The sequence below is a fragment of the Scomber japonicus genome, chromosome 5, assembly GCF_027409825.1.
Source record: "Scomber japonicus isolate fScoJap1 chromosome 5, fScoJap1.pri, whole genome shotgun sequence".
NCBI lineage: Eukaryota > Metazoa > Chordata > Actinopteri > Scombriformes > Scombridae > Scomber > Scomber japonicus.
This window is the reverse complement of record NC_070582.1, coordinates 11,131,294-11,152,528: the sequence shown is the minus strand read 5'-3', so window position 1 is coordinate 11,152,528 and position 21,235 is coordinate 11,131,294. Positions and strand designations below refer to the sequence as shown.

Here is a 21,235-nt window from a genome sequence, read left to right as displayed (position 1 = left end):
GTAGACTTTGGTTATATATAGTTAATCTTGCAGGCACGTTTTTTAAAGTCTTAAATGGGCTTTAAAGGTAGATCCACCTCTACACCATGGATAGTTATTAAAGATATGAATTCCAAATATCAAGTGTTGAAATCCAAATATATGTTAAGAGGTTATATAGGTTCAGATATGAAAATATATTTATAAGATCTATTAGCTACTACAGTATATTCACAAAGCTAAAAGACCAAGCAGCAATTATTAAAGAGGTTGCTGCTTTTATCATCACTCCCTCTAATTTTTCTAAAGAGAAGTTCATGAAAAACTTAACTTAATTCTGGTGTGTATAATAGCCATTTGTACCAGTAAGAACTAAGTTATTGTTACAGTCACTAAATCCCTTAATACATGAAAGAGCTACATGATTTCTGTGTTGTACACTCTTGTCAGGACTCAGCAGTGGATATTTGTCATTTGTCTGGGATAATCTGGAAGCCTCCCAAGAACCACTTCAGTCCATGCTGTTTGGTTACTGCTACATGTGTACTGTTCTAGTTTCTGTAAACACTTTCGATTGTAAGTCACAGCATTTCTGGGTATTGTAGAGATCACTGATGTTGAACTGTATTCTGAGTACTCACATCAACGAGAAAACACACTTTATCTGCAGTTCATGTTAAACAAGATCACTTTATTTCATGACCACATAAATATTATTCCCTGCAACATTTCCACAATACGTTAAATTAACTTTGCAATTATTTAATTGTAGTTTAAGGCACAACTTTGGGCTCAATCATACAGTTAGAACTTCTTGTAGTCTTTTAAAACATAGATTACCAACTAAAGAAAATGTCATACAATGACACAGAATGAGAAAGTGTGTTTCAGATTATAGCGATTTTCTAACCACAAATCTATTTTTTTGATTTACTGTATATGCTTAAACATTACAAATGAGTGATATATAGATTTTAATCACTAGTCAACCAAGTTTTAAGCTGAAATTAAATCCTAGTAGATTTAAAATTCATTGTAAATTAATCAACATGATAGAAACAAGTTTATATGATTGGTAAAACAGAGCAAAGCAGTTTTGTATGCTTCATATAAATAATTGTAAAGACATAAGACATTCACATTCTATAAACATAAAGACAGTGTTTTTTTTCATAATACTGCATTGACACTTGCATCAAATAAATGGAGTAACTACCTGCGTAAGGCAGAGTGGTGGATCCACTGTTTTCCCGTCTCCAGTCCTTCACTACCTGTGTAGCAGAAGTGACTAACGGAGCTCATTACTGGACGCAGCAGGAACACTCTGCTTAACTACTGGTCTGACTACATTCCACAAAAAACATAAACACTCGTTATTTAAACCATGCCGCTTCAAGTGCGCATTTTTGTTTGTAACATCTTGTAATTCAAGTTTGTACATGACTGTTTGGGTGCATGTGCTGAGTTGAAGTCTTTTTTTCTGTAGACCTACAGACATACTGTGTCTATGGGTTTGCCTGATTATACTATAACTTAAGACTTATTTTAATGTCATGAATTAGGCAAAAACATTTAATACACAATAAGTGTAAATATGGTGAATTATTAACATTTACAAACACTATGGCCTGATTAGGAAACAAATATCTTCCTGACATCTTAAAAACATCTAGATGTCATGGTGTAAACAAATATTAAAAACTGATTTGAATTATTTAAAAATGCTCCTGGATTTACATGAAGTACCTCTGCCCCTCAGTGCTGCAACAGAAACCTGACAGCAGCCCTCATAGGCTGCTGATGGCGTCTCCAGAGTCGGCAACAGGTGGAATATTGTGCATTATGAGGCCTTCATCATCGGGGATCGAGGGAAGCCTCTTGTCTTGTGACAGTCCAGTTTTGAAGGATCCTTGCAGGTCCATGTTGATGCACAGCAGTTGCCTCTTATACTGGTCCAGACGCATGAAGACATCCAGGACTGAAGAGCTTCCCCCGTTCATCCAGGTGGGAAATAGTTTGGTGGAGCTGAGCTGGGAAGGGAGGGACTGGCTGTGGTGCAGCTCCAGCTGACAGGAAAGCCTAGAGTGAGTATTACAGGCATGCAGATGTGTGAGGGGGGAGACAAATGCCACACTTATCTGTGATGAAGCAGGTTAAAACCCAGCCATGTTCACATACTGCATGTCCATCCACAACCAACACGTAGCGTGAAGTTAATGTTTTTATAAGTAATGAAGAAAACCAAAGGTATTTTTAATGAGTCAGTATGCTTCAAACAAAGTGCTTGTTGGATCACCAAACAGGGTCTGAAACCCCCTTTCTTCACACCTTTCCAATGAAATGAGACTTCAGCAGTTTGAGTTAGTAAAATTAAGTGGATTTCCGCCACATTTACTCTTTTTAGTAAGGATATTCCTCAGTTGAGCTGTGGTGAAGAGATAATAACAAGAAGAGGGTATTTAGCACTAAAAAGACAGCAACTTTAAAAGATAGCCACTAATTTGTACATTGTAAGCACACTTAGAAGACATCTGTTCATTTCAAAACAGGAGGAATAATTCTGGCATGAAAAACCTATTTCCATGTTTATTTGGGCACCCGATCATTGTTTCAAGACAGACTTGTACATTTGTGAACTTATCCTTTAATCTGTGGTCACACAACACCTGGTGCATTCAAATTTGTTTTGCCTTTAGTGGTGCAGACAGTTTAGTGTCTGGACTGTGACCACATGCTGTTTATAATACTTTGATGTTTGAACACATTGTGAGCCAAATACTGCGGTCTGCCTCATCAGCAACAGCAGTGAGATCAAATTATGCAGCGAACAGACTGGATATGTAAAATATCCTGGCATGACTAAATGTGAAGAGGTACCTTGAACAGACAAGTGTTGTAAATATACGGGATAGGTGTTTAGTTAAAAATGTAAGTGTATGTGTAACTGCACTGTCACATACCTGGCCGACACATGCTGGGAAATGCTTTTGGAGGTCTGGCGTACAACATGCTGCGCAACTTTCAAAGCCTGCTCTCGCATCCACCCCACGTCTTCCTTCACGTCTGGCATCCACTCCAAAAGTCTACATATGAGACAATTATTAGTCAATAGGCATAGGAGATTTGTAGATTTGTTTAGTTATATTGATATATTGCTAGTCCAGTAGTGTCTGCTGTATCATGACTGTTTCAGGATAATGAGTTTCACAAATCAATACAAACATTTAAAAAAATCAATTTAAAGCAGAAGAATGACCCACTTTACTTAACTACACATCAAATACCTGAGCAGACATGCTACTGTGTCTGAGTGCATGTACAATAAGGAGGAAATTGGACAGGAAGTGATTTAGTCCTACAATACCTGACAGTCAAGGACATAGCAGACTCCAGAGGGAAAGTGTAGGGGAGCATCATGGCTGAGGCCATCCTGACAGGAAGCAGGTTGCTAAGCGACTGCGCCAGGCTCCTCCTCTCCGTGCAGGCCTCAACTAGAGCTGCAGAGGGAGGCAAAGAGGACCACAACGGTTACCCAAAGCTAGACACATAACAAAAACTGCTTTATGGAACAGTATTCATGATAGCAATGTTTTTTGTGTGCAAATACAGTATTTCTCTCTCACTGATATACTAGAAGTGGGTCAAAAACTACCCATAATAGGAATGATAGTGTTGTTTCTATACCAACTTATTTGTATGCATTACTTCAAAGGAGCACACTTTACATTATATAACTGACTGCATTAGATTTATCTACATCTTAATTTATCTGTCCTGCCATAGGCAGCCACTGGGCATGGTTTGGTATGAAAGTCAGTTTGGAGAGACTTGAATATTTTATGAGTTAGTGTGTGTAGATTAATCTTATTCATCCAGGTAGTACAATGGTGAAATTTATATTCATGTAATACATTCTTGACTCTTGCATCTAGTAGACTCAACTTTTTTTTTTAACAATTGATGTTAAACATGTTCCATTATTCATTTAAAAGGATTCATGCAGTAGGTTCAACCCAACAATGTTTGAGTTAAAGCTTCAGTATGTAGGTTTTCTCTTATTTTTTGTCAGTTGAAAAATTGCCCAAAGTGTATCTTTATATGGAGAGGTGTTGTCAACAGCCCCTTGTGACCCCAAACTCATTGAACAGCTTGGCAGAAGTCAACAGATTTTCCCTTCTCAAGTTACTGTGACGCACTAACCAATCACAAGTGGCCAAATTTAGGGTTGGAAGGTCATAGCTGTCGATCAGTACATGAATACATTCTTGGCTTACTGCTCCTCACGTAATGGCTCGTAATAGCTATTAGAAAAAGACATTGCCATGGTTTACTCATTGGCTACACTTACTAGGATGAAGGGTGAAAGGCTGGGTGGAGCACAACAGGGCAGGGAGTGCAGGGAGGAGCAGGGTGGTTTGTTTTCGAGTGTCACGCTTGTGCTAGCGTGATTTTCAGACCATGTATATATCTGTAAATACTGTTGCTAATATCATCTTCACATTGCAATGCTGTGCCAAGTTTTCAAAAACAATCTGCCCTTTTAAATGTATTATTATTACTACTACTAGTACTGTAATGTTAAGTGAATCTAATGGTGCATCAGTCCTTCAGTGATGTTACCTTTGTTCAGGTTGGGTGGAAGGTGTTCGATGATGTGTTCCTCTATTGTGGCACAGGACTGAACCATCAACGCTTCCTCTTCCACTCTTAGCTTTTCCTCCTCTTCATCATTTTTGTTATCATCGTCCTCATCCAAATCCACATTTTCTGCTCCATTAGCCAGCAGCGGTCTGTCTCTGCCAGGTCCGTTGAAATTAAGCAACCCTGAATACAAAAGCAAATACGAAAGCAATGTTGTTGTTTTTTTTGGATGAAGGGTGAGGTCATTTCTGATATTTATACACACACTAGTAAAAGTTGATTTTGAAATACCACGTTGATGATGTGAAGTTGCTATTAAATAAATAAACAAAGAGGCAGCAACATGAGCCTCGTCACAAGCAAAAGAAATCTATTGATTTGGTGACATGTTCACAGGAAGCACACGTTCTGATAGCCTATCAGGATGATAAACTGTGTGTACATACCAATATGTTCTGCCTAGCGCAGAAAAAATCAATTATCCTTGTAAGTACTGACCAGGTTTTTTTTTTAACCCTTTCATCCATGAATTATGACCCTAACCTCAGTCAGTGTTTTTATTTCTCTTTAGGCATGAAATAAAATTGAACTTATTTTTTCAAATTACATCCCATTACATTAGAATAACATAAATCAACTGATTTACAACCAAAAAAGTTACTGCAGATGAAGTAGTAGTGTAAGGGATGATGCATTAGTGTCCACTGTGGTGGCTGAAGTGTAACTATGCCATTAAAATCCAGGCATATATAAGACAACAACTTCTGAATAGCTGTGTACTATAGTGACCACTATGTGTGAAGGGGTTAAACACACAGAAGGTTCAGAGAAGGTCAGAAAAGAGCTTAAAATGCTGACTCTTACCATTTTTCTTCAAAAAGCGCAGAGCGTCTTTATATCCCTGCTTACACATGGACTTCAAAACCTGCACGCAAAACAAACATACATTTCATGAGTCAATGAAGTCCACTGAGTTCACTGCAGTTCACCTGAGTCAATCTGTAGGTGTGTTCGTGTGTGTTCGTGTGTGTGTGTGTGTGAGTGTGGAGCAGAGGAAGGGTATAATCGTGACCTACCAATGGGTCTGGGGGAAAAAGTGCTCTGGAGACTCTGTAGAGGTTGGTGAGAGTGAACTGAATACTCGTGTTGGTGAAGCGCAGCTCGTGTATGTTGGTCGAAGTGTCGCGGGGGCAGATGTCGCTCTCTCCGGAGAATGGAGACACGGTGATGGTATTTTTCAGCTCGTACTGAGGCAGGTTGTCTGAGATCCCTCCATCAACATATCGCTGAAAGATAACAGATAAATAGTAGTGTCCGGTTAAACAGGAATAGATCAACAATCGCAGCATATCTTCAAAATATTTACTGATAAGCTTTTGAAGGAATTGAAGGATATTTGGCAAATCTGAAAATAGTGACATCATGCTCTATGAATTGGTAATGTTTGTTTTTATTGAACTTTTAAACTTAGAGCTGGGAGGCAGGCAGTGTGTGTCAACAGATAAGCCCAGAGTGACATCCGCTTTTTGAATGTGAGCCACTGAGGGCAGGACAGGACAGAACAACCTTAAAGCCCCCTGCCAACATCTGGCTCTGCCACTCTCACATTTTAGTCACAAGCCCTGCATACACACAAGCACATGGTAAGCTATTAAAATCTAACACAAAGGCCACGGGGGGGAGTTTGGGAACGCTGGCATTGCTCAATGATGTTTCCCAGAAAACCTTTGCTCTGGAGACATGTCCAGCTGAAAAAATACAAGTTTCCCTACTTTCCTCTTTAGTGTGAGATCTCGGACAAACCGACTCCTGAGGAATTTATAATCACATTGTTTCCAAACACGTGCCGTTTCAGAGAAAACACATTCTTTGGGATGGGAGAGCTCTGACAGGGCACAGAAAAGAAGGTGCCCAAAGAAACAACAACAACACAATGAAAGGAAATAGAGCACATTATTTATGGAAAGCAGCGTGGTAGACTGGCTCTTACAGATCTCCAACAATAACACCTCTGGTATGTGTAGTTATTCATTTTAAATCCGTGAAGGTTATTACTTTCCTCTTTATGCTAATAGGGGATATTGGCTAAAGAAGGAAAGTGCACACATGCTGAAAAATGCTTGATACTACTCACCACTCCTTGCAGGGTAGGAGGAATAAGGCCACAATACACTGGGATGTAGGCACTGCATAGACACGCCTGGTAAAGAAAAGGGAAAGATTAGAAAGATATTTTTCTGGACAAACTGTTACCCAAAATCACCATTATGGGAACCCCACCCCCCTGAAAATCATTAATGTTAGGTGATCTACAGTAGTAACATTATAGTGGAATTACAGTGTAAAACTATACAGTATATTTTATTGGTGCTATTAATGACAGTGGCATGATGCACCTTAAATGCTGTTACTTTCTGTTCTTAATGGACAACCTACACTTTATGCTCTTAATACATTGTTGCAGCTAATCAATACCAATCAAATCAATAACAATAATAAATGTAGTCTATAAGATGTCAGAAAATAGTTAAATGACTGAATTATGATTATAACTTCCCAGAGTCCAAGGTGACATTTTCAAATATCTGTTTTGTCCTAATCAATACCAATCAAATCAATAACAATAATAAATGTAGTCTATAAGATGTCAGAAAATAGTTAAATGACTGAATTATGATTATAACTTCCCAGAGTCCAAGGTGACATTTTCAAATATCTGTTTTGTCCTAAGATCTTTAGTTAAAATACTGGAATTCATTATCCAAACATACATTTTCAGTTCTGCTTACAGTATATCCATATTACTAGTGATTATTTCTTAACCTATTGTGTGTAAATTGAATTTTAAGCATCAGCGCTGAAGTATTAAATCGAGTGCATTGAGTTCATTAATATCACCCAACTCTGCGGCAAAGTCAAATATACTCAGTTCACACCTGCACTAGCTCCTCCTTGTTGTTAAACTGAGACACCAGGACATTTTCTCCATCTGTCACTCTGGTCAGAGAGATTCCTAAGCGTCCACTGGCCCGCTCGTGGCAGTCAGCTGGCAGAGTTTGCATCATCATGATACGCACAATCTTCATCAGATTAAAGGAGGGATGCATGGGTCCCAGGAATCGCTTCCTTGCCTCTTTGGCAACATCGATGACATTTGCACCAGTCTCACCTGTGAGGAAAAGATGAAGAAGTTATGAAGTCAAGGGCAAAACTCTGTAATTAAAAATACTCTTGTTGCTGATGTAAAGGTCACCTGGTTCATACAATCATACCATCTAAAATACGTAATTCAACCTTCAGTTAAGTACATATTTGATTAGGTATTATACTCAACTATATTTGGTGAAGCACAAATTACAGAATATCTTATAGTGAACTGTATATCAATAAGGAGAAGATTTAACTTATGTTTACTTAAAAAAAACCTTTAAGAGTAATTTCATAAGAGAGAAAGATGGTTAACGTTTAAAAGATCTCAACCGAATTGGAAAAGGCTTGCAGGATATATTCACTTTAAAATTGCCATAATGTCATATTGATTCTTTGAGCGACAACCCATTGTGGTAAGTAACTAAGTAAAGTACATTTACCCAAATAGTGTAATTTAATTAGGAGGAACCATTTAATGCCACTTTGTACTTCTACTCAACAACAATCCATAAAATCAGTTTAGAAATATAATACAGATAAAGTTAAAAAACACAACCCAGCTGTGTATAAACTAGTTATTAGTGCCAACTCCACCAGCTTCATCCAATGTTACAAAAGCTACAATATACTGTATGATGTTATAGTTATAACATTAGCCAAATCTGCACAATGAGTACAAGCTATTTTTACTTTTGTACTTCAATGACAATTTCCTGATAATAGGCTACTCTGTGAACCTTTAGGTTTTGAATGCATGACTTTCACTTGTAAGTATTTTTTTTTACTGTGTAGTACTATTTCCTCCATCCCTGGTAAAACTATACACAGAGGTTACACTTGCATACATGCTACTTAAATGCAATCCAATACTTCAGGATGATAAATGTCCCTGTAAATAAACACTTGAAATGATACGCACCGAGACACGCTCCAGTCACCAGAGCCGAGGCAGTGAGAGCTCCGGCGGATGCCCCGTACACATGTCTGGCGTTGAGCACCAGGAAGGGCGCCTGCTCCATCAGACAGCTAGCCACACCGACGTGGTAGATGCCCAGGAAGCCGCAACCTGCAAACGAGATGTTCCATGGTGCGTCTAACGGGAACATACCGGAGACCGTCAAGTGGGTCTAAGGTCGCTGACGATAAGACAAGGTTCACTCGCTGATATAAGCGCCTAAAAACAAAATTGAAGATAAAAAAATAAACACTGTCAGAGCTGGAGCCTTTTCATTAGTCCTACTGATGCCTGTTTAGATGCCAACTTTACGGTAATAGAGTAGTTTAAGTTTTTAGCTTTCTAACTTAACAACTCCTATTTTGTTCGTCGCTAAACTCACATACACTTACTTAAACACACGTCAATTCACATGTGCTGAAACTAAACCTGCTCGTATCAAAAACAGCCCCTCTTAAATAGCCGGAGGTGCTCGGTGCACCACGGGGGGAGTTGTTGTTATTTTACTCCTGCTTCGAGGAGGGCGCAGAGTGAGGAGGACCGCTCTGTCCAATCACAAGCCACACCGGAAGGAGAGCTGACCAATCACAGTCGACGCGGTTGGTGCTCTGACCAATCAGAAGCCGCAGCGCTGTAACACCCGTGTATCTTTGAACAGACTCTCACGTGTTTTTACAGATGTTGCTTTGCGTTTTGTTCTGTGTTTTTCTAAATTTAGCAGCTTTGTTTTCACATTTTTTTGTGTGACCAATTTTTAATTTCATTTTCCAAGTGGAGGCTGCAAGACAAAGCAGACAGATAGTATACACAAGCATAAATAATATGAATAATATAGCAAGCCATAAAATGTATACATGTGCACTTGTTTTGATAGTTTTCTGCAGCCACAAACCACCAAGAAAGATAAATTCCCCAAGAAGAAAAAAAGGAACTCTGAACTCTGTCTCTATCTATACGATTGAATCAATTTGGAATATGAACTGTGCTAAATCTAGTAATCTATTAATAAGTGCAAGGGTAATTACTTAGTTGAAAGAGTGCAAACATTCAGGCTGAAATAATGATTTGACTTTCAAAGCTGTACATTTGTGTGTTTTTACTTTGTTCTTTTTATTAGCTCAAATCTATTTTATCTGTTTCAACTGGTATAGACCATAATGAGACTGCTCAGTAGGACTGTCTTTTTTTCTGTTATCAGTAGAAAGAAGGTGTATTGGTGATATATGCAATATTTGCTAGATTAAGATGTTGCTTACAAAATGATTAAAGCAAACTTGTTATAGTGTGCAATAATGGGCCCAGTTATCGTTACTCTCTTGTTTATTTGTGGTCCAGGTAGTTTTCAAAATAGAAACAAAAACACTACCAATGCTCAAAAAGCCCTTAGCACCATGCATGTGTTCAGGAGCACAGATACAGTCAACACAGGATGTACAAATCTTAGCTTGCAACGTGCTGCTTACAATCATTTGTAGAGTAGCACATTTCACAAGAAATTACAAATCTGTTGCATTTGAAGCACATTCAGTAACAGCACTGAGATGTTTTTGTGGAACATTTCCTCAAAAAAGTATTCGCTGAATTAGGCCACAAATAGTTGCATTTTGTAGGCACGAGTCCAGGATCTGTTCAGAACATTATTCCTCAGAGAGGATATCCTGTTGTGAAAGCATCTTCAGCTCGGGTACATAGTCTTAAAAAAGCATCTCTGCTCTGTCAAGTGTTGATTATTGTCAGTCAAAGCAGGATCAGCAAGGCAACCATGACCCAGAGCAGGCTCTAAATGTCCCGAGTTCACTGTGTGGCAATTGGTTTTGGTGATTTATTAATATCTAGGACAAATAGAAAACCTGTTAGGTAATGTCAATTGAGCTGAGAATTGTTTGGTTTTGGGTGTTTGGGCAATAATTGAAGTAGGCTGTGCATGTGTTGTCTGCTCTGTTCTTAACATGTACCTAAAGACAAGTGTGTACATATATGGTGCACAGAGCAGGCAGGTGGACGGTAGGGGTCAGGGGGTCAATAGGTGCCAAGCAGCACATTTTTGCATAGGGCCCCCCCCCCCCCCCCCCCCACACTGCCATGCTGCTACAATTAACAATAAAAATAGTTTAGGTTAAATTACTCATAGACTTAAAGAATTATACATTTTAAATGCTATGTTAAAATGAACATGTGTTATTATAAGAACTATTTTTTTATCAAAGAAAATGTGTTTTTAAAAAAAGAAGAAGTTGTGTTTGTGTACAAAGACTGACTTGGATTCAGAAAAAGTGATGGTATTCTGGCTGAACTTCAAGACAGTGACTCAAAAATATGAAATGTGTCTGACCAGGAGATGACAGTTGCACTGGGAGGTTTTTCTGAGGAGGTATTTGTTATTCCCAAATATGTTATTAAACAACAGTTGGCCTTTGGCACAGTTAATCTGAATCATATGCAAAACGTTGTATGACTACATTTACCTGACAGATCAATGTCACTAGTTATGTTGCATTATGATTCAGATTTTATTTAAAAACTCACAAAGTAACAAATAAATTGTGAGGCATTGTTATTGATTAAACTATCTATTATATAAAAATTAAAGATGTCCCCAATTTTTAAAAAAATGAATGCAGGCCCCAGAATTATTACAGAATTATTATTGTGCAAAATTATAAGTTTTACTTAAAAGTGTCAATACTTATTTTACCACTGCCAATATCAACATTTAGTTAGAGAAAGGGTGAAAATAAAGCAAAACAGAGTTTCCCTGGGGCCTCCAAAAGACTAAATCTTCCCACAAACTGAATCACACTAATTCCTTTTTCCATGATTGAACAGTTTCCACAGCAGAGATGAACTTTTGACACAAACTTTTCACCAATATGGAATGCGTTTTTCACTGATGGTCACAATTGGGCATTTCTGGGAGAACTGATATGATATTTTTCTCATGTGAAACTACTAATTATTTATTTATTTTTTACAAAATTTTATATTTACAAGTATCTTGCATAAAAGTACATGTAGAGGAAAAATGTATTTAAAGGGTCAAAAGTAAAAGGGCTCATTCAGAGTCAGTGGATTATAATATGTCATAGGATGATTATTACAGATATTACTGGCTGAGATGAAAGTGTTGGGTCATAAAGATGTTCTGCACGTTTTGTGTGTAAAATATCTGTAAAGTAACTAGTGACTAGCAAAGAAATGTAGATTTAAAAAGTACAATTTCCCTCTAAAAAACTGTTTGGTAGAACATAGTACAAAATATGTCAATTCAAAATACTCCAGTAATGTAAATGTAGCCTATCTCAAAAATGTACTGTAGTACTTTTACTTACATGCCACCACTCACAAGTTATGAGATTTAAAAAAAGGACCAATCGTGATGATTTCATATTGTTATTCTACAGGAGAAGACTTGTGATGAATCAGTTTAAACTCACTTGAATACATTTTTCTAATTATGACCTCCATAACTAGAGTGTTACATATAAAAACATGCTTTTATCCTTTTATTGATCCTGAGGTGTGTTGTCAGGATAAATGTAGACTTTTACTGTGTTTATTTACAATGCATTAAGAAAACTTTTTGTCATTCTTACTAATAAATACATACATAAATAAAAAGACAGATTTTTATTATATTGAAAAAGTAATTTAAAAAATTGGATTACACTGTTGACATGTTCTTTTAGCTATGTGATTTGAATTACTTTAATTACTGCACAAATTATTTATGTATTTTTAAATAATTTATTTCATTTTTGTTATTCCTATTTATTTATTTATTTATTTATTTATTTATTTAGAAAGAAAGAAAGAAAGAAAGAAAGAAAGAAAGAAAGAAAGAAAGAAAGAAAGAAAGAAAGAAAAGCGAGCTTTACGCTTTACAGCGCCGCCCGGTGGCCGAGTACGTCCTCACATCGAGAGCGCGCACGTTGACACAACAGACCGCCCTCAGTTGAAACTTTGGCGCCGCCTGCACTGGGGGCGCACGGTTTGGTTCACAGTAACAACCGAAGAGGCGGGGCTCTCTTCTTCTGAGACGAAGAAGACGTTTAGACTCCACCCGCTCTCTGCCGGTAGCCGCTGTGCAACCAAACGAACGAGACACTGTGACGCAAAGCATTTTCTTTCAAAACTATCACGATTTGAGGAAGTAAGGAAGGGAAGCGAGAAGAAGACAGAGCAGACTGGAGAAACAAGTTAACTTTACACACTATTTAGATATTAACGTTTCTTTAGCTCGTGAAGTAACATTAGTAACGGACGATTAAAGGTCACTAACGTCGCTGTAAGGGTCATCAGATGTGTAATTTTAGCTAACATTAACGTGAAGATGGTGACGCTGTTTAGCCACTAAGTTAGCTTCTTCGTTACACCAACTACAAACATGCAAAGTAAACATGACTAACAACATGTTCTTCATCGCTTCTCGTGACAGTTTTTTATCTCTGTGAACATGTCCAAACGTGTTCTGCGTACGTACACATCATGCAGAAGGAAAAACCTCCTGGTTGCTGTCTAAACTGTGGTTAGGATGGAGAGAAGCAGCGAGGAAGGGGCAGCTGCTGATGAAGAGGATAGAGACCAGGCAGGCGGGTCGGAGGATGAAGGGGTGGAAGTGACACCTGCATGTAACCCATTAGAAACCGTATCCAGAGATGGAGGACCAGACCTTTCTATTGACGTTTTGGCTCTTAGGCTCTGGAAAGGACTTATGCACCAGGACCAGGAGGAGTCAGAGAGAAAGACTGGACCACATATATCAAGAGGCGGAGGGGAGGTGGTGGAGCCGGAGAGAGATGCTCCTTCTGTGTCTCCATTCAGCTTCATGGACACCTGTGCTCCTTCCATATCAAGCCTCTCCTCTTCATACTCCTCCACCCACCATCATGCCAATTTTTCATCATCCTCGTCTTCCTCCTCCTTGTCTCTGACTCCACCCCTGCCTCCTTCTGTGGAGCTCTCAGCTGTGTTGACTGACACCAGGCTGACCCTGGATGTGTACCCGGGGGGAGCAGCTGCACTGCCTCTGCTCTGGAGGTCCGTCCCAGACCAGCTGAAGGCCCTCCAGTACCTGAGACTGGGCTCTGAGGATAAACCGGCGCTGGATGCTGCACTGGATGTCCTACCCCATATGACACAGCTGAGCTCAGTGGCTATTAGAGGTACTGCCCATATACCTGTTTAGTGTTTTTGACACTTTTCTGTGCTATTTAATGTGGTATCAGCTGCATATTAGTCAAAGGCTTAGTTCACTTTTTCTTTTTGTTCTTAATCACGACAAAACGTTAGTGTACAAAAGACAGAAAATACTGTGTTAATACATTATTATCTAAGTGTTACTCTTTGTTGTCTCTGTTCTTTTACGCCTCCATTTCTGCTCCTAACTGTGTCTTTTTTTTTTCATTTTAAGGACACTGTTTTTACGATTCGCAAGGTGACCCCCTGCCTGGCCTCCTCACCACTTTGCCCGCATCCGTTTCATCCCTTTCTCTTTTGGTGCACCTGGATCTCTCTTTCAACCAGCTGTCCTGTCTGCCACCCTGCCTCCTCAGACTGCCTGCTCTGTCCTCCTTGCTCCTCTGCCACAACCACCTCTCAGCTTTGCCCTCTGATATAGACCAGCTGTCCACCCTCACCTACCTCTCCCTACTGGGGAACCAGCTGGTCTCACTTCCCCCGAACCTGGGTCAGCTGAAAGCACTACAGACACTGGATGTTTCATATAACCATCTCCAGGAACTACCTGATGAAATTGGTGATCTGGGAGAGCTCGTTAAGCTGGAACTGTCCCACAACAAGCTGAAGCAGCTACCAGAGACCATGGGTAAGGGTATAAGGGTGAGTGGGTGTGCCTGTGAAGTATGTCCACACTTTGTCAGATTTAAGAGGAATTCATGAATTCAGCAATACATTTTTTTGAAAAGTATAAATATTTCTTCTTTGTTGCAGGCTCTCTTCTCTCACTCAGGGAGCTTGTCATCTACAGCAATGACCTACGCATGATCCCACATTGTCTGAACAAACTGCCTCTGCTGAGAATAGAAGTGCGTGACAATCCTTTGGGACGACCCCCAACCCCTCCTCCTCTCCCTCCTCCATCTGGTAAGCAAGGGAAAAAGGGGGCCTCAAATTGATTAGTGCTGAAATCATTTGACTGTATTGTCATCAGATGCAGTATTTACATGCTGTTATCATATCCCCTCTAATCACATAACTATTTTCTTACCAGATCAAACAGAAACAAATATTCCAGAGCTGCATCTGGGATTTACTGAGCACAGGTACAGTATCAGTCTCATTGTGGGAATGTTTTTTTTTAAAATCTTTGCAGTATTCTTTTGTCATTTATGGCATTTCTGACTCAGTTAAGAATAAAGATGTCATTCTCCTTCTCCTTAGTTTCTGTGTGTCGTCTGCTGGGTGTCATGTGTTTATCCCAGGGGGGGCTGAGCTACTGTTCCCTCCGGGGTGTCTGGTGAGAAGGACGAGGCTAGAGTGGGTTGAGAGAAGGCCAGAAAGGAAGTGGGTGTGGCTCGAGGAGCATGATATCCTACTGAGTCGTCCGCTGGAGCTGCGTCCCCATGGGATTACATTTCTGAAGGTGCATTGAATGTAATTTGCCTATTTACAACATCTGTTTAAAATAAACACCTAATTTCTTTTAAATCATTATTGTGAAAATTGTAATTAAAAGAAACAATGTCATGAATGTTGCATATTTTGTTAATCATAGGTTATTCTTGTCCCATCTTATGATTGTCTTATTATCATTATTGTTTTGCAGCCAGTGGAGGTGTGTGTGCCGTACCATCGGACAAAAAGAAGAGAGGTGGTTGTTCGGAAGTTTGATGGACAGTCGTGGAGCACTCTGTCCACTGTACTGAGGACAGGAAGTGAAAATCACAGCAGTCACCCTGGGGGACGTCCAGCCAGGGTAAAGCATAAAACCTTCCTCTTCAAAAGAATATGATTACAGTTGTAGTTAAATGTTTTATTTTTTTATTTGGTTGTATGCTGAAAAAAAAAATCACCTTGGTGTGCCTGTAGCTGGCCTGCTGCTCAGTGAACCAGTTCTCCTGGTTTATGGCAGTGTCCCGTCCAGTGAAGGACATTTGCTCCGTTACACCAGCTGGAGCCTTGTTGGTTTCCAGCTCTGATCCTGGAATCAAGCTTCACTTCCCTCCAGACTCCACCGTTGAGACCCGCGCTATAACTTTACAGGTAGGCACAACAGTATGTGGCACAGTGTGTTATATTAGTGTTGTCAATGTAGTAGCGGTGGTCCATAAGGCTGTGGGATGTCTCTCTCTCTGTAGGTGCTGCAGGTGTCTACGTCAGAAGTGCAGGCACTGGTTGGGGATCCTCAGGCCAGTGTCAGCCCTCTCCTCTGCCTTTCCCAAACTCCCAGCTTACAGTTCTTGCAGCCCATCAAAGTTCAGGTCCCTCTGCCAGCTGGAGTCACAGGTACAATATGCACATGTGTATAACAGAATTTATTAGCAGGTATTATAGAGCTGCCACTATTAGTTGATTAATCGGTTGATAGAAAATTAATTGGCAGCTATTTTTATTAGAGCTTGACTGATACTGGATCTTCTTCTCAAACATTGAGTGGTTAGAGCACATCTAATTGCAGCGTCCCTGGTTCGAATCCAGCCAGGGGCCTATGCTGCAGGTCATTCTCTTCTCTCTCTCTCCTTATTTCCTGTCGGCCTCTCTGCCAGTTACTGTATAAATAAAGGCAAAAAAGCCCAAAACAAATCTTGTAAAAAAAACAACAAACACTCATTTGATGATTTTAGTTTGTTAAATTTGAGATTTTTACTGACCAGTCTTAACATTAAATTTAATGTCTTGCCAAATTGCTGATTTGGCAAGACTAGATGAGGAAATTGAAATGGGCACGTTTAACATTTTTTGATGAAATTTCTTGTAGACCAAGTGATTGATTAATAGTGAAACAAATCAGCACATTAATTAATAATGAAAATCGTTATCTGTTGCTGCCCTCATTTATTAGCATGTCTGGTGTTTATTTAGGTCACACAGTTGATAAGTCCTGTTTGCATCTGCTACATGGAGACCCTGCTGGCCAAACCTGGACTGACATCACATCCCAAGTGTCTCTCTATTTCACTCATGTGTATGCTGTTTTCTACATCACACATTTCTCCTGGTAAGTTTCTATAATATACTCTTATGATGTATAATATGTATTATACACTGACTGTAGTATCACAGCTTTGTGTTTTCCACACTGTCACAGGTACTGGCTGTGGTACACCACTAAGACCTGTGTTAGTGGGGTGGTTAGAAAGGTGTATCAAAAGCTAAAACAGTTTAAAGTCCAGTTCTTCGTCCTCCAGCGGAAAGCTGATCCTTCACAAGTCCTCCTACAGTGTTTACCCTCTACCAAGGTTTGTAATTCTTCTCTCTGTGCACTAACCAAAGACAGTCTGTGTATGTCGGCTATCTTTTCCTGTCCGTGGCTTGTTTGAGTCAAAATGATTTAAGTCATGAATGACATTTCTAACATTCATTAAAGCTAAATGGTGATTGTGATGGTTCCCTCTCAGGTGGACGACAGAGTGCAGTCTCTGGCAGAGCAATACGAAGGACCTCAGCCTTCAGACGTGTGTGACCTGCTTGAAGGAGAGCAGTTCTTCGCTGGCTTCGAGAGGGGCTTAGATATCAGCGCAGGTCTGAAGTCCTCTTCGACGCTCTATCTTAAATAAACACTCTTTCCCTGCTCCTTTTCCTTCCAAGGTCTTGTGATGTGCTGTTGTGTAATAATCACCTTATGTGAAGATATATTCAACAGATGGCTTTATGTATCAAGTCTAAAAGAGATATTTTCTTGTTTTGTTTTTTTTACAGACAGACCAGACTGTGTGGGAGGAAGGCTACGGTTTGAGTTTTACTCCAGCCTGAAAAATCTTAAGGAAGTGTACATCTCACCAGCTCAGGGACAGAAGGGGCCTGTGAGGGGACAAGTAAGGATGTTATAATCAACAGACAAAGCACACAGGCTGAAATTGTTTACTTCTTCCATTTTGTCTGTCCACACACTGTGCATCTAACATTTCTGCAGTACATACCAGCACATATGGTGCAAGGGCAACATGACCTCAGCTACAGTATATTTTAACAAACAATATTTGAGCAGAGTGTACATATCAGCTATCTACATACAGTACAGTTTACACCCTTGCCCATGATTATACTGCATTATTGCCATACTTACTTATACATATATGAAATGTTCAAGTATGAATTCAAGAGGAATTTAAAATGATTGTAATGTTTTATAAGTATGAGAATTATAATAACACTATGATCCTTGAAAAAAGAAATGGCAGCAAGCAACCAGCATTTATGAAGTATTATGATACTTGATCTTATAATTCATTATTGTGTTATGCTTATTGTTATAGGTCATTATGATTATTTATGAGTGTATTTATACGCAGATTAAGCAGATAAGTATATACTATAAGCAGATTATAATGCCTTACAAGTATGTTTGTAATGCATGGGCATTATAGAAAGTATTACTATACATTCCAGTGCTTTCCAAACCAATCCTGTAATAAAGACCATCCAATTTCTAATTGAAAGTGACTCTATGGTCAATTTCAACTGTGTTCTTGGGTTTCATGGGGGGGTTTTGTGCTCATTTTGTTTAGTTTGTCCATATATGTAATACATTTGGAGAAAAAACACAGTCTAAAACAATTAAAAGTGTTTGTTTCTAAAAAGCAATCCTGAACATTTTATGTAAGGTAGTTATTATTTAGTAGTATTTATTGTATTGCATCGTATAATCTATGAATGTTTCTATCTTTGTGATCCCTCATGGTATATTATAAAAATTACCTGTTCACCATGGCTGCCCTACTAGGTGCCAGTTCAAAATGCAGTTGGTATTTTTGTGGTTTCATCCCTGTTGAGAATAAGCTCTGCACCTCTGTTACAGGTATCTTTTTATAGAGGGGAGATTCCCAGCGATCTGCCAGAGGAAGTGGCGAGAAAGAGGAAAGGACACGACAACCAGTGGCTGGCAACTTTACCACTGAGACTTCCTGTCAGTTGAAGAGACGTTGAAGATAAATATTGTGTTTTCTCATATACATGTCTATATATAGATATATATTTACACATTTGTGGATCATTTATGAATGAGTAGGAAACTGTTTTGTCATAAACTATTGCACGGTATTGTTATAATATTAGAATACCTGTATATTGGTTGGAAATAGAAATAGACTACTAGATACTTATTAACTAACATAAACAACTTTATGTGCACACTACTTCCTGGTGCTCTGCTAAAATTACCATCCAAATCTGTTGGAAACACCACATATGTGACCTCATCTCTTGCTTTTCACATAGGCTCTAAACTCAGAGAATAATTACATCATGGAGGAGGTGGAGTACCCTCCTCTGAACCTGGGTGACCCTGAGAGCGGCTACCTGACCGAAGCCAACATGCTGTCCATCTCTCTGCAGATTGGACAGGACTGGCGCGTCATTGGCATCAATCTTGGCTTGAGCTACACAGAGTTGGACCGCATTCAGTACAAGCACAGGTATGACAAACATGTCTGAACTGAATCCAATAATACTATTATAACACAGGTTGTGATATTTTTTTAACATGCTCATGATCTATATTCAGTACACATGTTTTTAAAGCCAAGAGAAGGCACCAACACTGCCAAAGTTTGATACTATAAATGTAAAAAAAAAAAGCATCATTAAAAAATACATGTTTCCTTGTAACTTCTGATATATTTAGTTTCTTTATAAAGTTTAATATTTGATCAGTTCATTTGATCAAAACATGTGTCAAAAGAGTTTAAGTGGTTAAGTATACATTCATAGGAAAATAGAGCTTCAAAATGATGCAACAATAAAAAATAAACCTAATATAGAATCTCATCACTACCGAAACCTGCCCGCCTTAATTCAGATTTTAGTTCAAAATGGAATAAAATGTATAATCCTGCTAAAAAGATGAAGATGAAAATGTAAATTTTCAGTTCAAAGCTTCTCTGGTGGGCGAATGATGTCATCAGTGCGTGCGTACATGTGTTAGCACAGTCGAAGCCTCTAAGGGGACAAGATGGAGTGAGATGTAATGTGACTGAACGAAGACCACAGTGGGAGACCAATAGAAGAGAAATTTGATTGTTTTAATCTGCACTGTCAGCCATTGCTAAGCCATCTGGGATACTGCAGGAGATTACACACTGACTGATGCTCATCTGGCCCTTCCCCCTGCTCCTCATGTTCAGAAAACCGCCCGTGACGTATCCTGGGGGCGGACAGCCCGTGCATGTTGTGTAGACAGTTTTGTGCTGAAGATCGTGATGTAGGAATGCACAAAGTACACATCATGCATGCATTTATAATGATGTGTATATTGTAGGATTGCCCTCAATAAATATTTGCCTGTGTAAACAGGTTATAAATAGACTGAATTTCTGAGATTTCATACACAAAAGATCTACATGCAATACATGGTTTATCCTCCACATGGTTGTGGAATATTTTACAGTGTGTTTCTACAGTGGAGCTAAATCATACAGTACTTTTCATAAGTTGCTGCTAATGTGTGACTGTCACAGAAAAACATGCTCCTGCTGATGGTCATAGCTGCTTATTGCAATGAAAATGAATAAGAGAATATAATCCTGTGGTGATGTGAGGAATGTTGATACTCTACCTCAGTTATTTTACCAGCACTTGGTGGCTCAGTGCAGCCAGTAACATGATGTAAAATGTCTTTTCTGTGACCAGGGACAATCTGGGAGCACTGGTGCTGGACATGCTGTTCCACTGGGCCAAGGGACAGAGGAACGCAGGTCCTGGAGCCGTGTCGAGGCTGATGGCCGCCATGGTCGAGAGCGGCAGGAGAGACCTGGCAGAAGAAATCGAGGACATTGTCAATTTAGGAAGGAGAAAGTACACAGAGTCACTGAGAAGAGTGGGACTGGAAGCAGAGAGCCCCTCCCTCAGTGATACACAGCAGTAGATAAGCTCATGCTGGGTGCAGATGGCTGACTTACACTTGAGTAACCTGTTTGTTTAAAGTGTACCCCATCACCTCCTCCTGCTGTCTCTGTCCGGTGTCCTGGAGTACAAAAATGTGTTGTTTTTTTTCCACAATCATGATGACCAGTTACCAGCTGGTGGCACCTTATCACAGAACCCGCAGAAGAACGGGTAAAATGAACAAACTACTTGAGGCTAATGGCATCTGCCTTTTTTATATTTATTTCTCTACTTTCCACTTTAAAAAAAACGGTCTCCATATGGGAAGTAATCCTATAGAAACCCATTTCCACCAAAAAAAACTCTCTAAACAAACCCTAAGAAAATCAAAATCAGACACTACAGAGGGTAGTTTAAGTCAAAAATGTAAGGAGCTAAGTTGCAATTTTGACATGCTAAGTCAAAATGTTGATATTTAAGTCAAAATACTGAGTCAATATTTTGACTTAC

At 39.3% G+C, this 21,235-nt stretch overlaps 2 protein-coding genes across 3 annotated transcripts; one reads left to right on the top strand and one right to left on the bottom strand.

The window, feature by feature from the left end:
* Nucleotides 1–660: 660 nt before the first annotated feature.
* On the bottom strand, nt 661–9,194 carry pnpla2 (patatin-like phospholipase domain containing 2). 2 transcript variants are annotated; one of them, XM_053319517.1, is made up of 9 exons: nt 8,690–9,194; nt 7,557–7,789; nt 6,755–6,820; nt 5,697–5,906; nt 5,485–5,545; nt 4,600–4,803; nt 3,344–3,476; nt 2,940–3,062; nt 661–2,058 (listed from the first exon to the last, which is right to left on the bottom strand). In XM_053319517.1, the coding sequence occupies exons 1-9, from the start codon at nt 8,874–8,876 to the stop codon at nt 1,767–1,769; spliced, it is 1,509 nt and encodes a 502-aa protein (XP_053175492.1). In that variant the 5' UTR covers nt 8,877–9,194; the 3' UTR covers nt 661–1,766. The 2 variants fall into 2 exon arrangements, with proteins under 2 accessions (XP_053175492.1, XP_053175493.1); XM_053319518.1 differs by having other exon boundaries at nt 6,755–6,769; nt 7,578–7,789.
* A 3,678-nt stretch (nt 9,195–12,872) lies between these two features.
* Nucleotides 12,873–21,100, top strand: pidd1 (p53-induced death domain protein 1). The gene is made up of 15 exons (XM_053319113.1): nt 12,873–13,887; nt 14,136–14,549; nt 14,675–14,827; nt 14,955–15,006; nt 15,125–15,326; nt 15,510–15,659; nt 15,773–15,946; nt 16,042–16,189; nt 16,766–16,901; nt 16,992–17,142; nt 17,302–17,425; nt 17,603–17,718; nt 18,702–18,809; nt 19,121–19,317; nt 20,531–21,100. Exons 1-15 carry the CDS (start codon nt 13,257–13,259, stop codon nt 20,763–20,765), a joined length of 2,991 nt encoding a protein of 996 aa, XP_053175088.1. The 5' UTR covers nt 12,873–13,256; the 3' UTR covers nt 20,766–21,100.
* Nucleotides 21,101–21,235: the final 135 nt, after the last annotated feature.

What these genes read in the sequence shown, in the direction of transcription:
- pidd1 (XM_053319113.1), top strand. Translation starts at nt 13,257, where the DNA reads ATGGAGAGAAGCAGCGAGGAAGGGGCAGCTGCTGATGAAGAGGATAGA. An exon ending in CCCGCGCTATAACTTTACAG is followed by an intron (nt 15,947 to 16,041) that starts GTAGGCACAACA and finishes CTCTCTCTGTAG; the next exon opens with GTGCTGCAGGTGTCTACGTC. An exon ending in TCTGCCAGCTGGAGTCACAG is followed by an intron (nt 16,190 to 16,765) that starts GTACAATATGCA and finishes GTGTTTATTTAG; the next exon opens with GTCACACAGTTGATAAGTCC.
- pnpla2 (XM_053319517.1), bottom strand. Translation starts at nt 8,876, where the DNA reads ATGTTCCCGTTAGACGCACCATGGAACATCTCGTTTGCAGGTTGCGGC. An exon ending in TTTTTCCCCCAGACCCATTG is followed by an intron (nt 5,546 to 5,696) that starts GTAGGTCACGAT and finishes TTTTGCGTGCAG; the next exon opens with GTTTTGAAGTCCATGTGTAA. An exon ending in GCTATGTCCTTGACTGTCAG is followed by an intron (nt 3,063 to 3,343) that starts GTATTGTAGGAC and finishes TCTCATATGTAG; the next exon opens with ACTTTTGGAGTGGATGCCAG.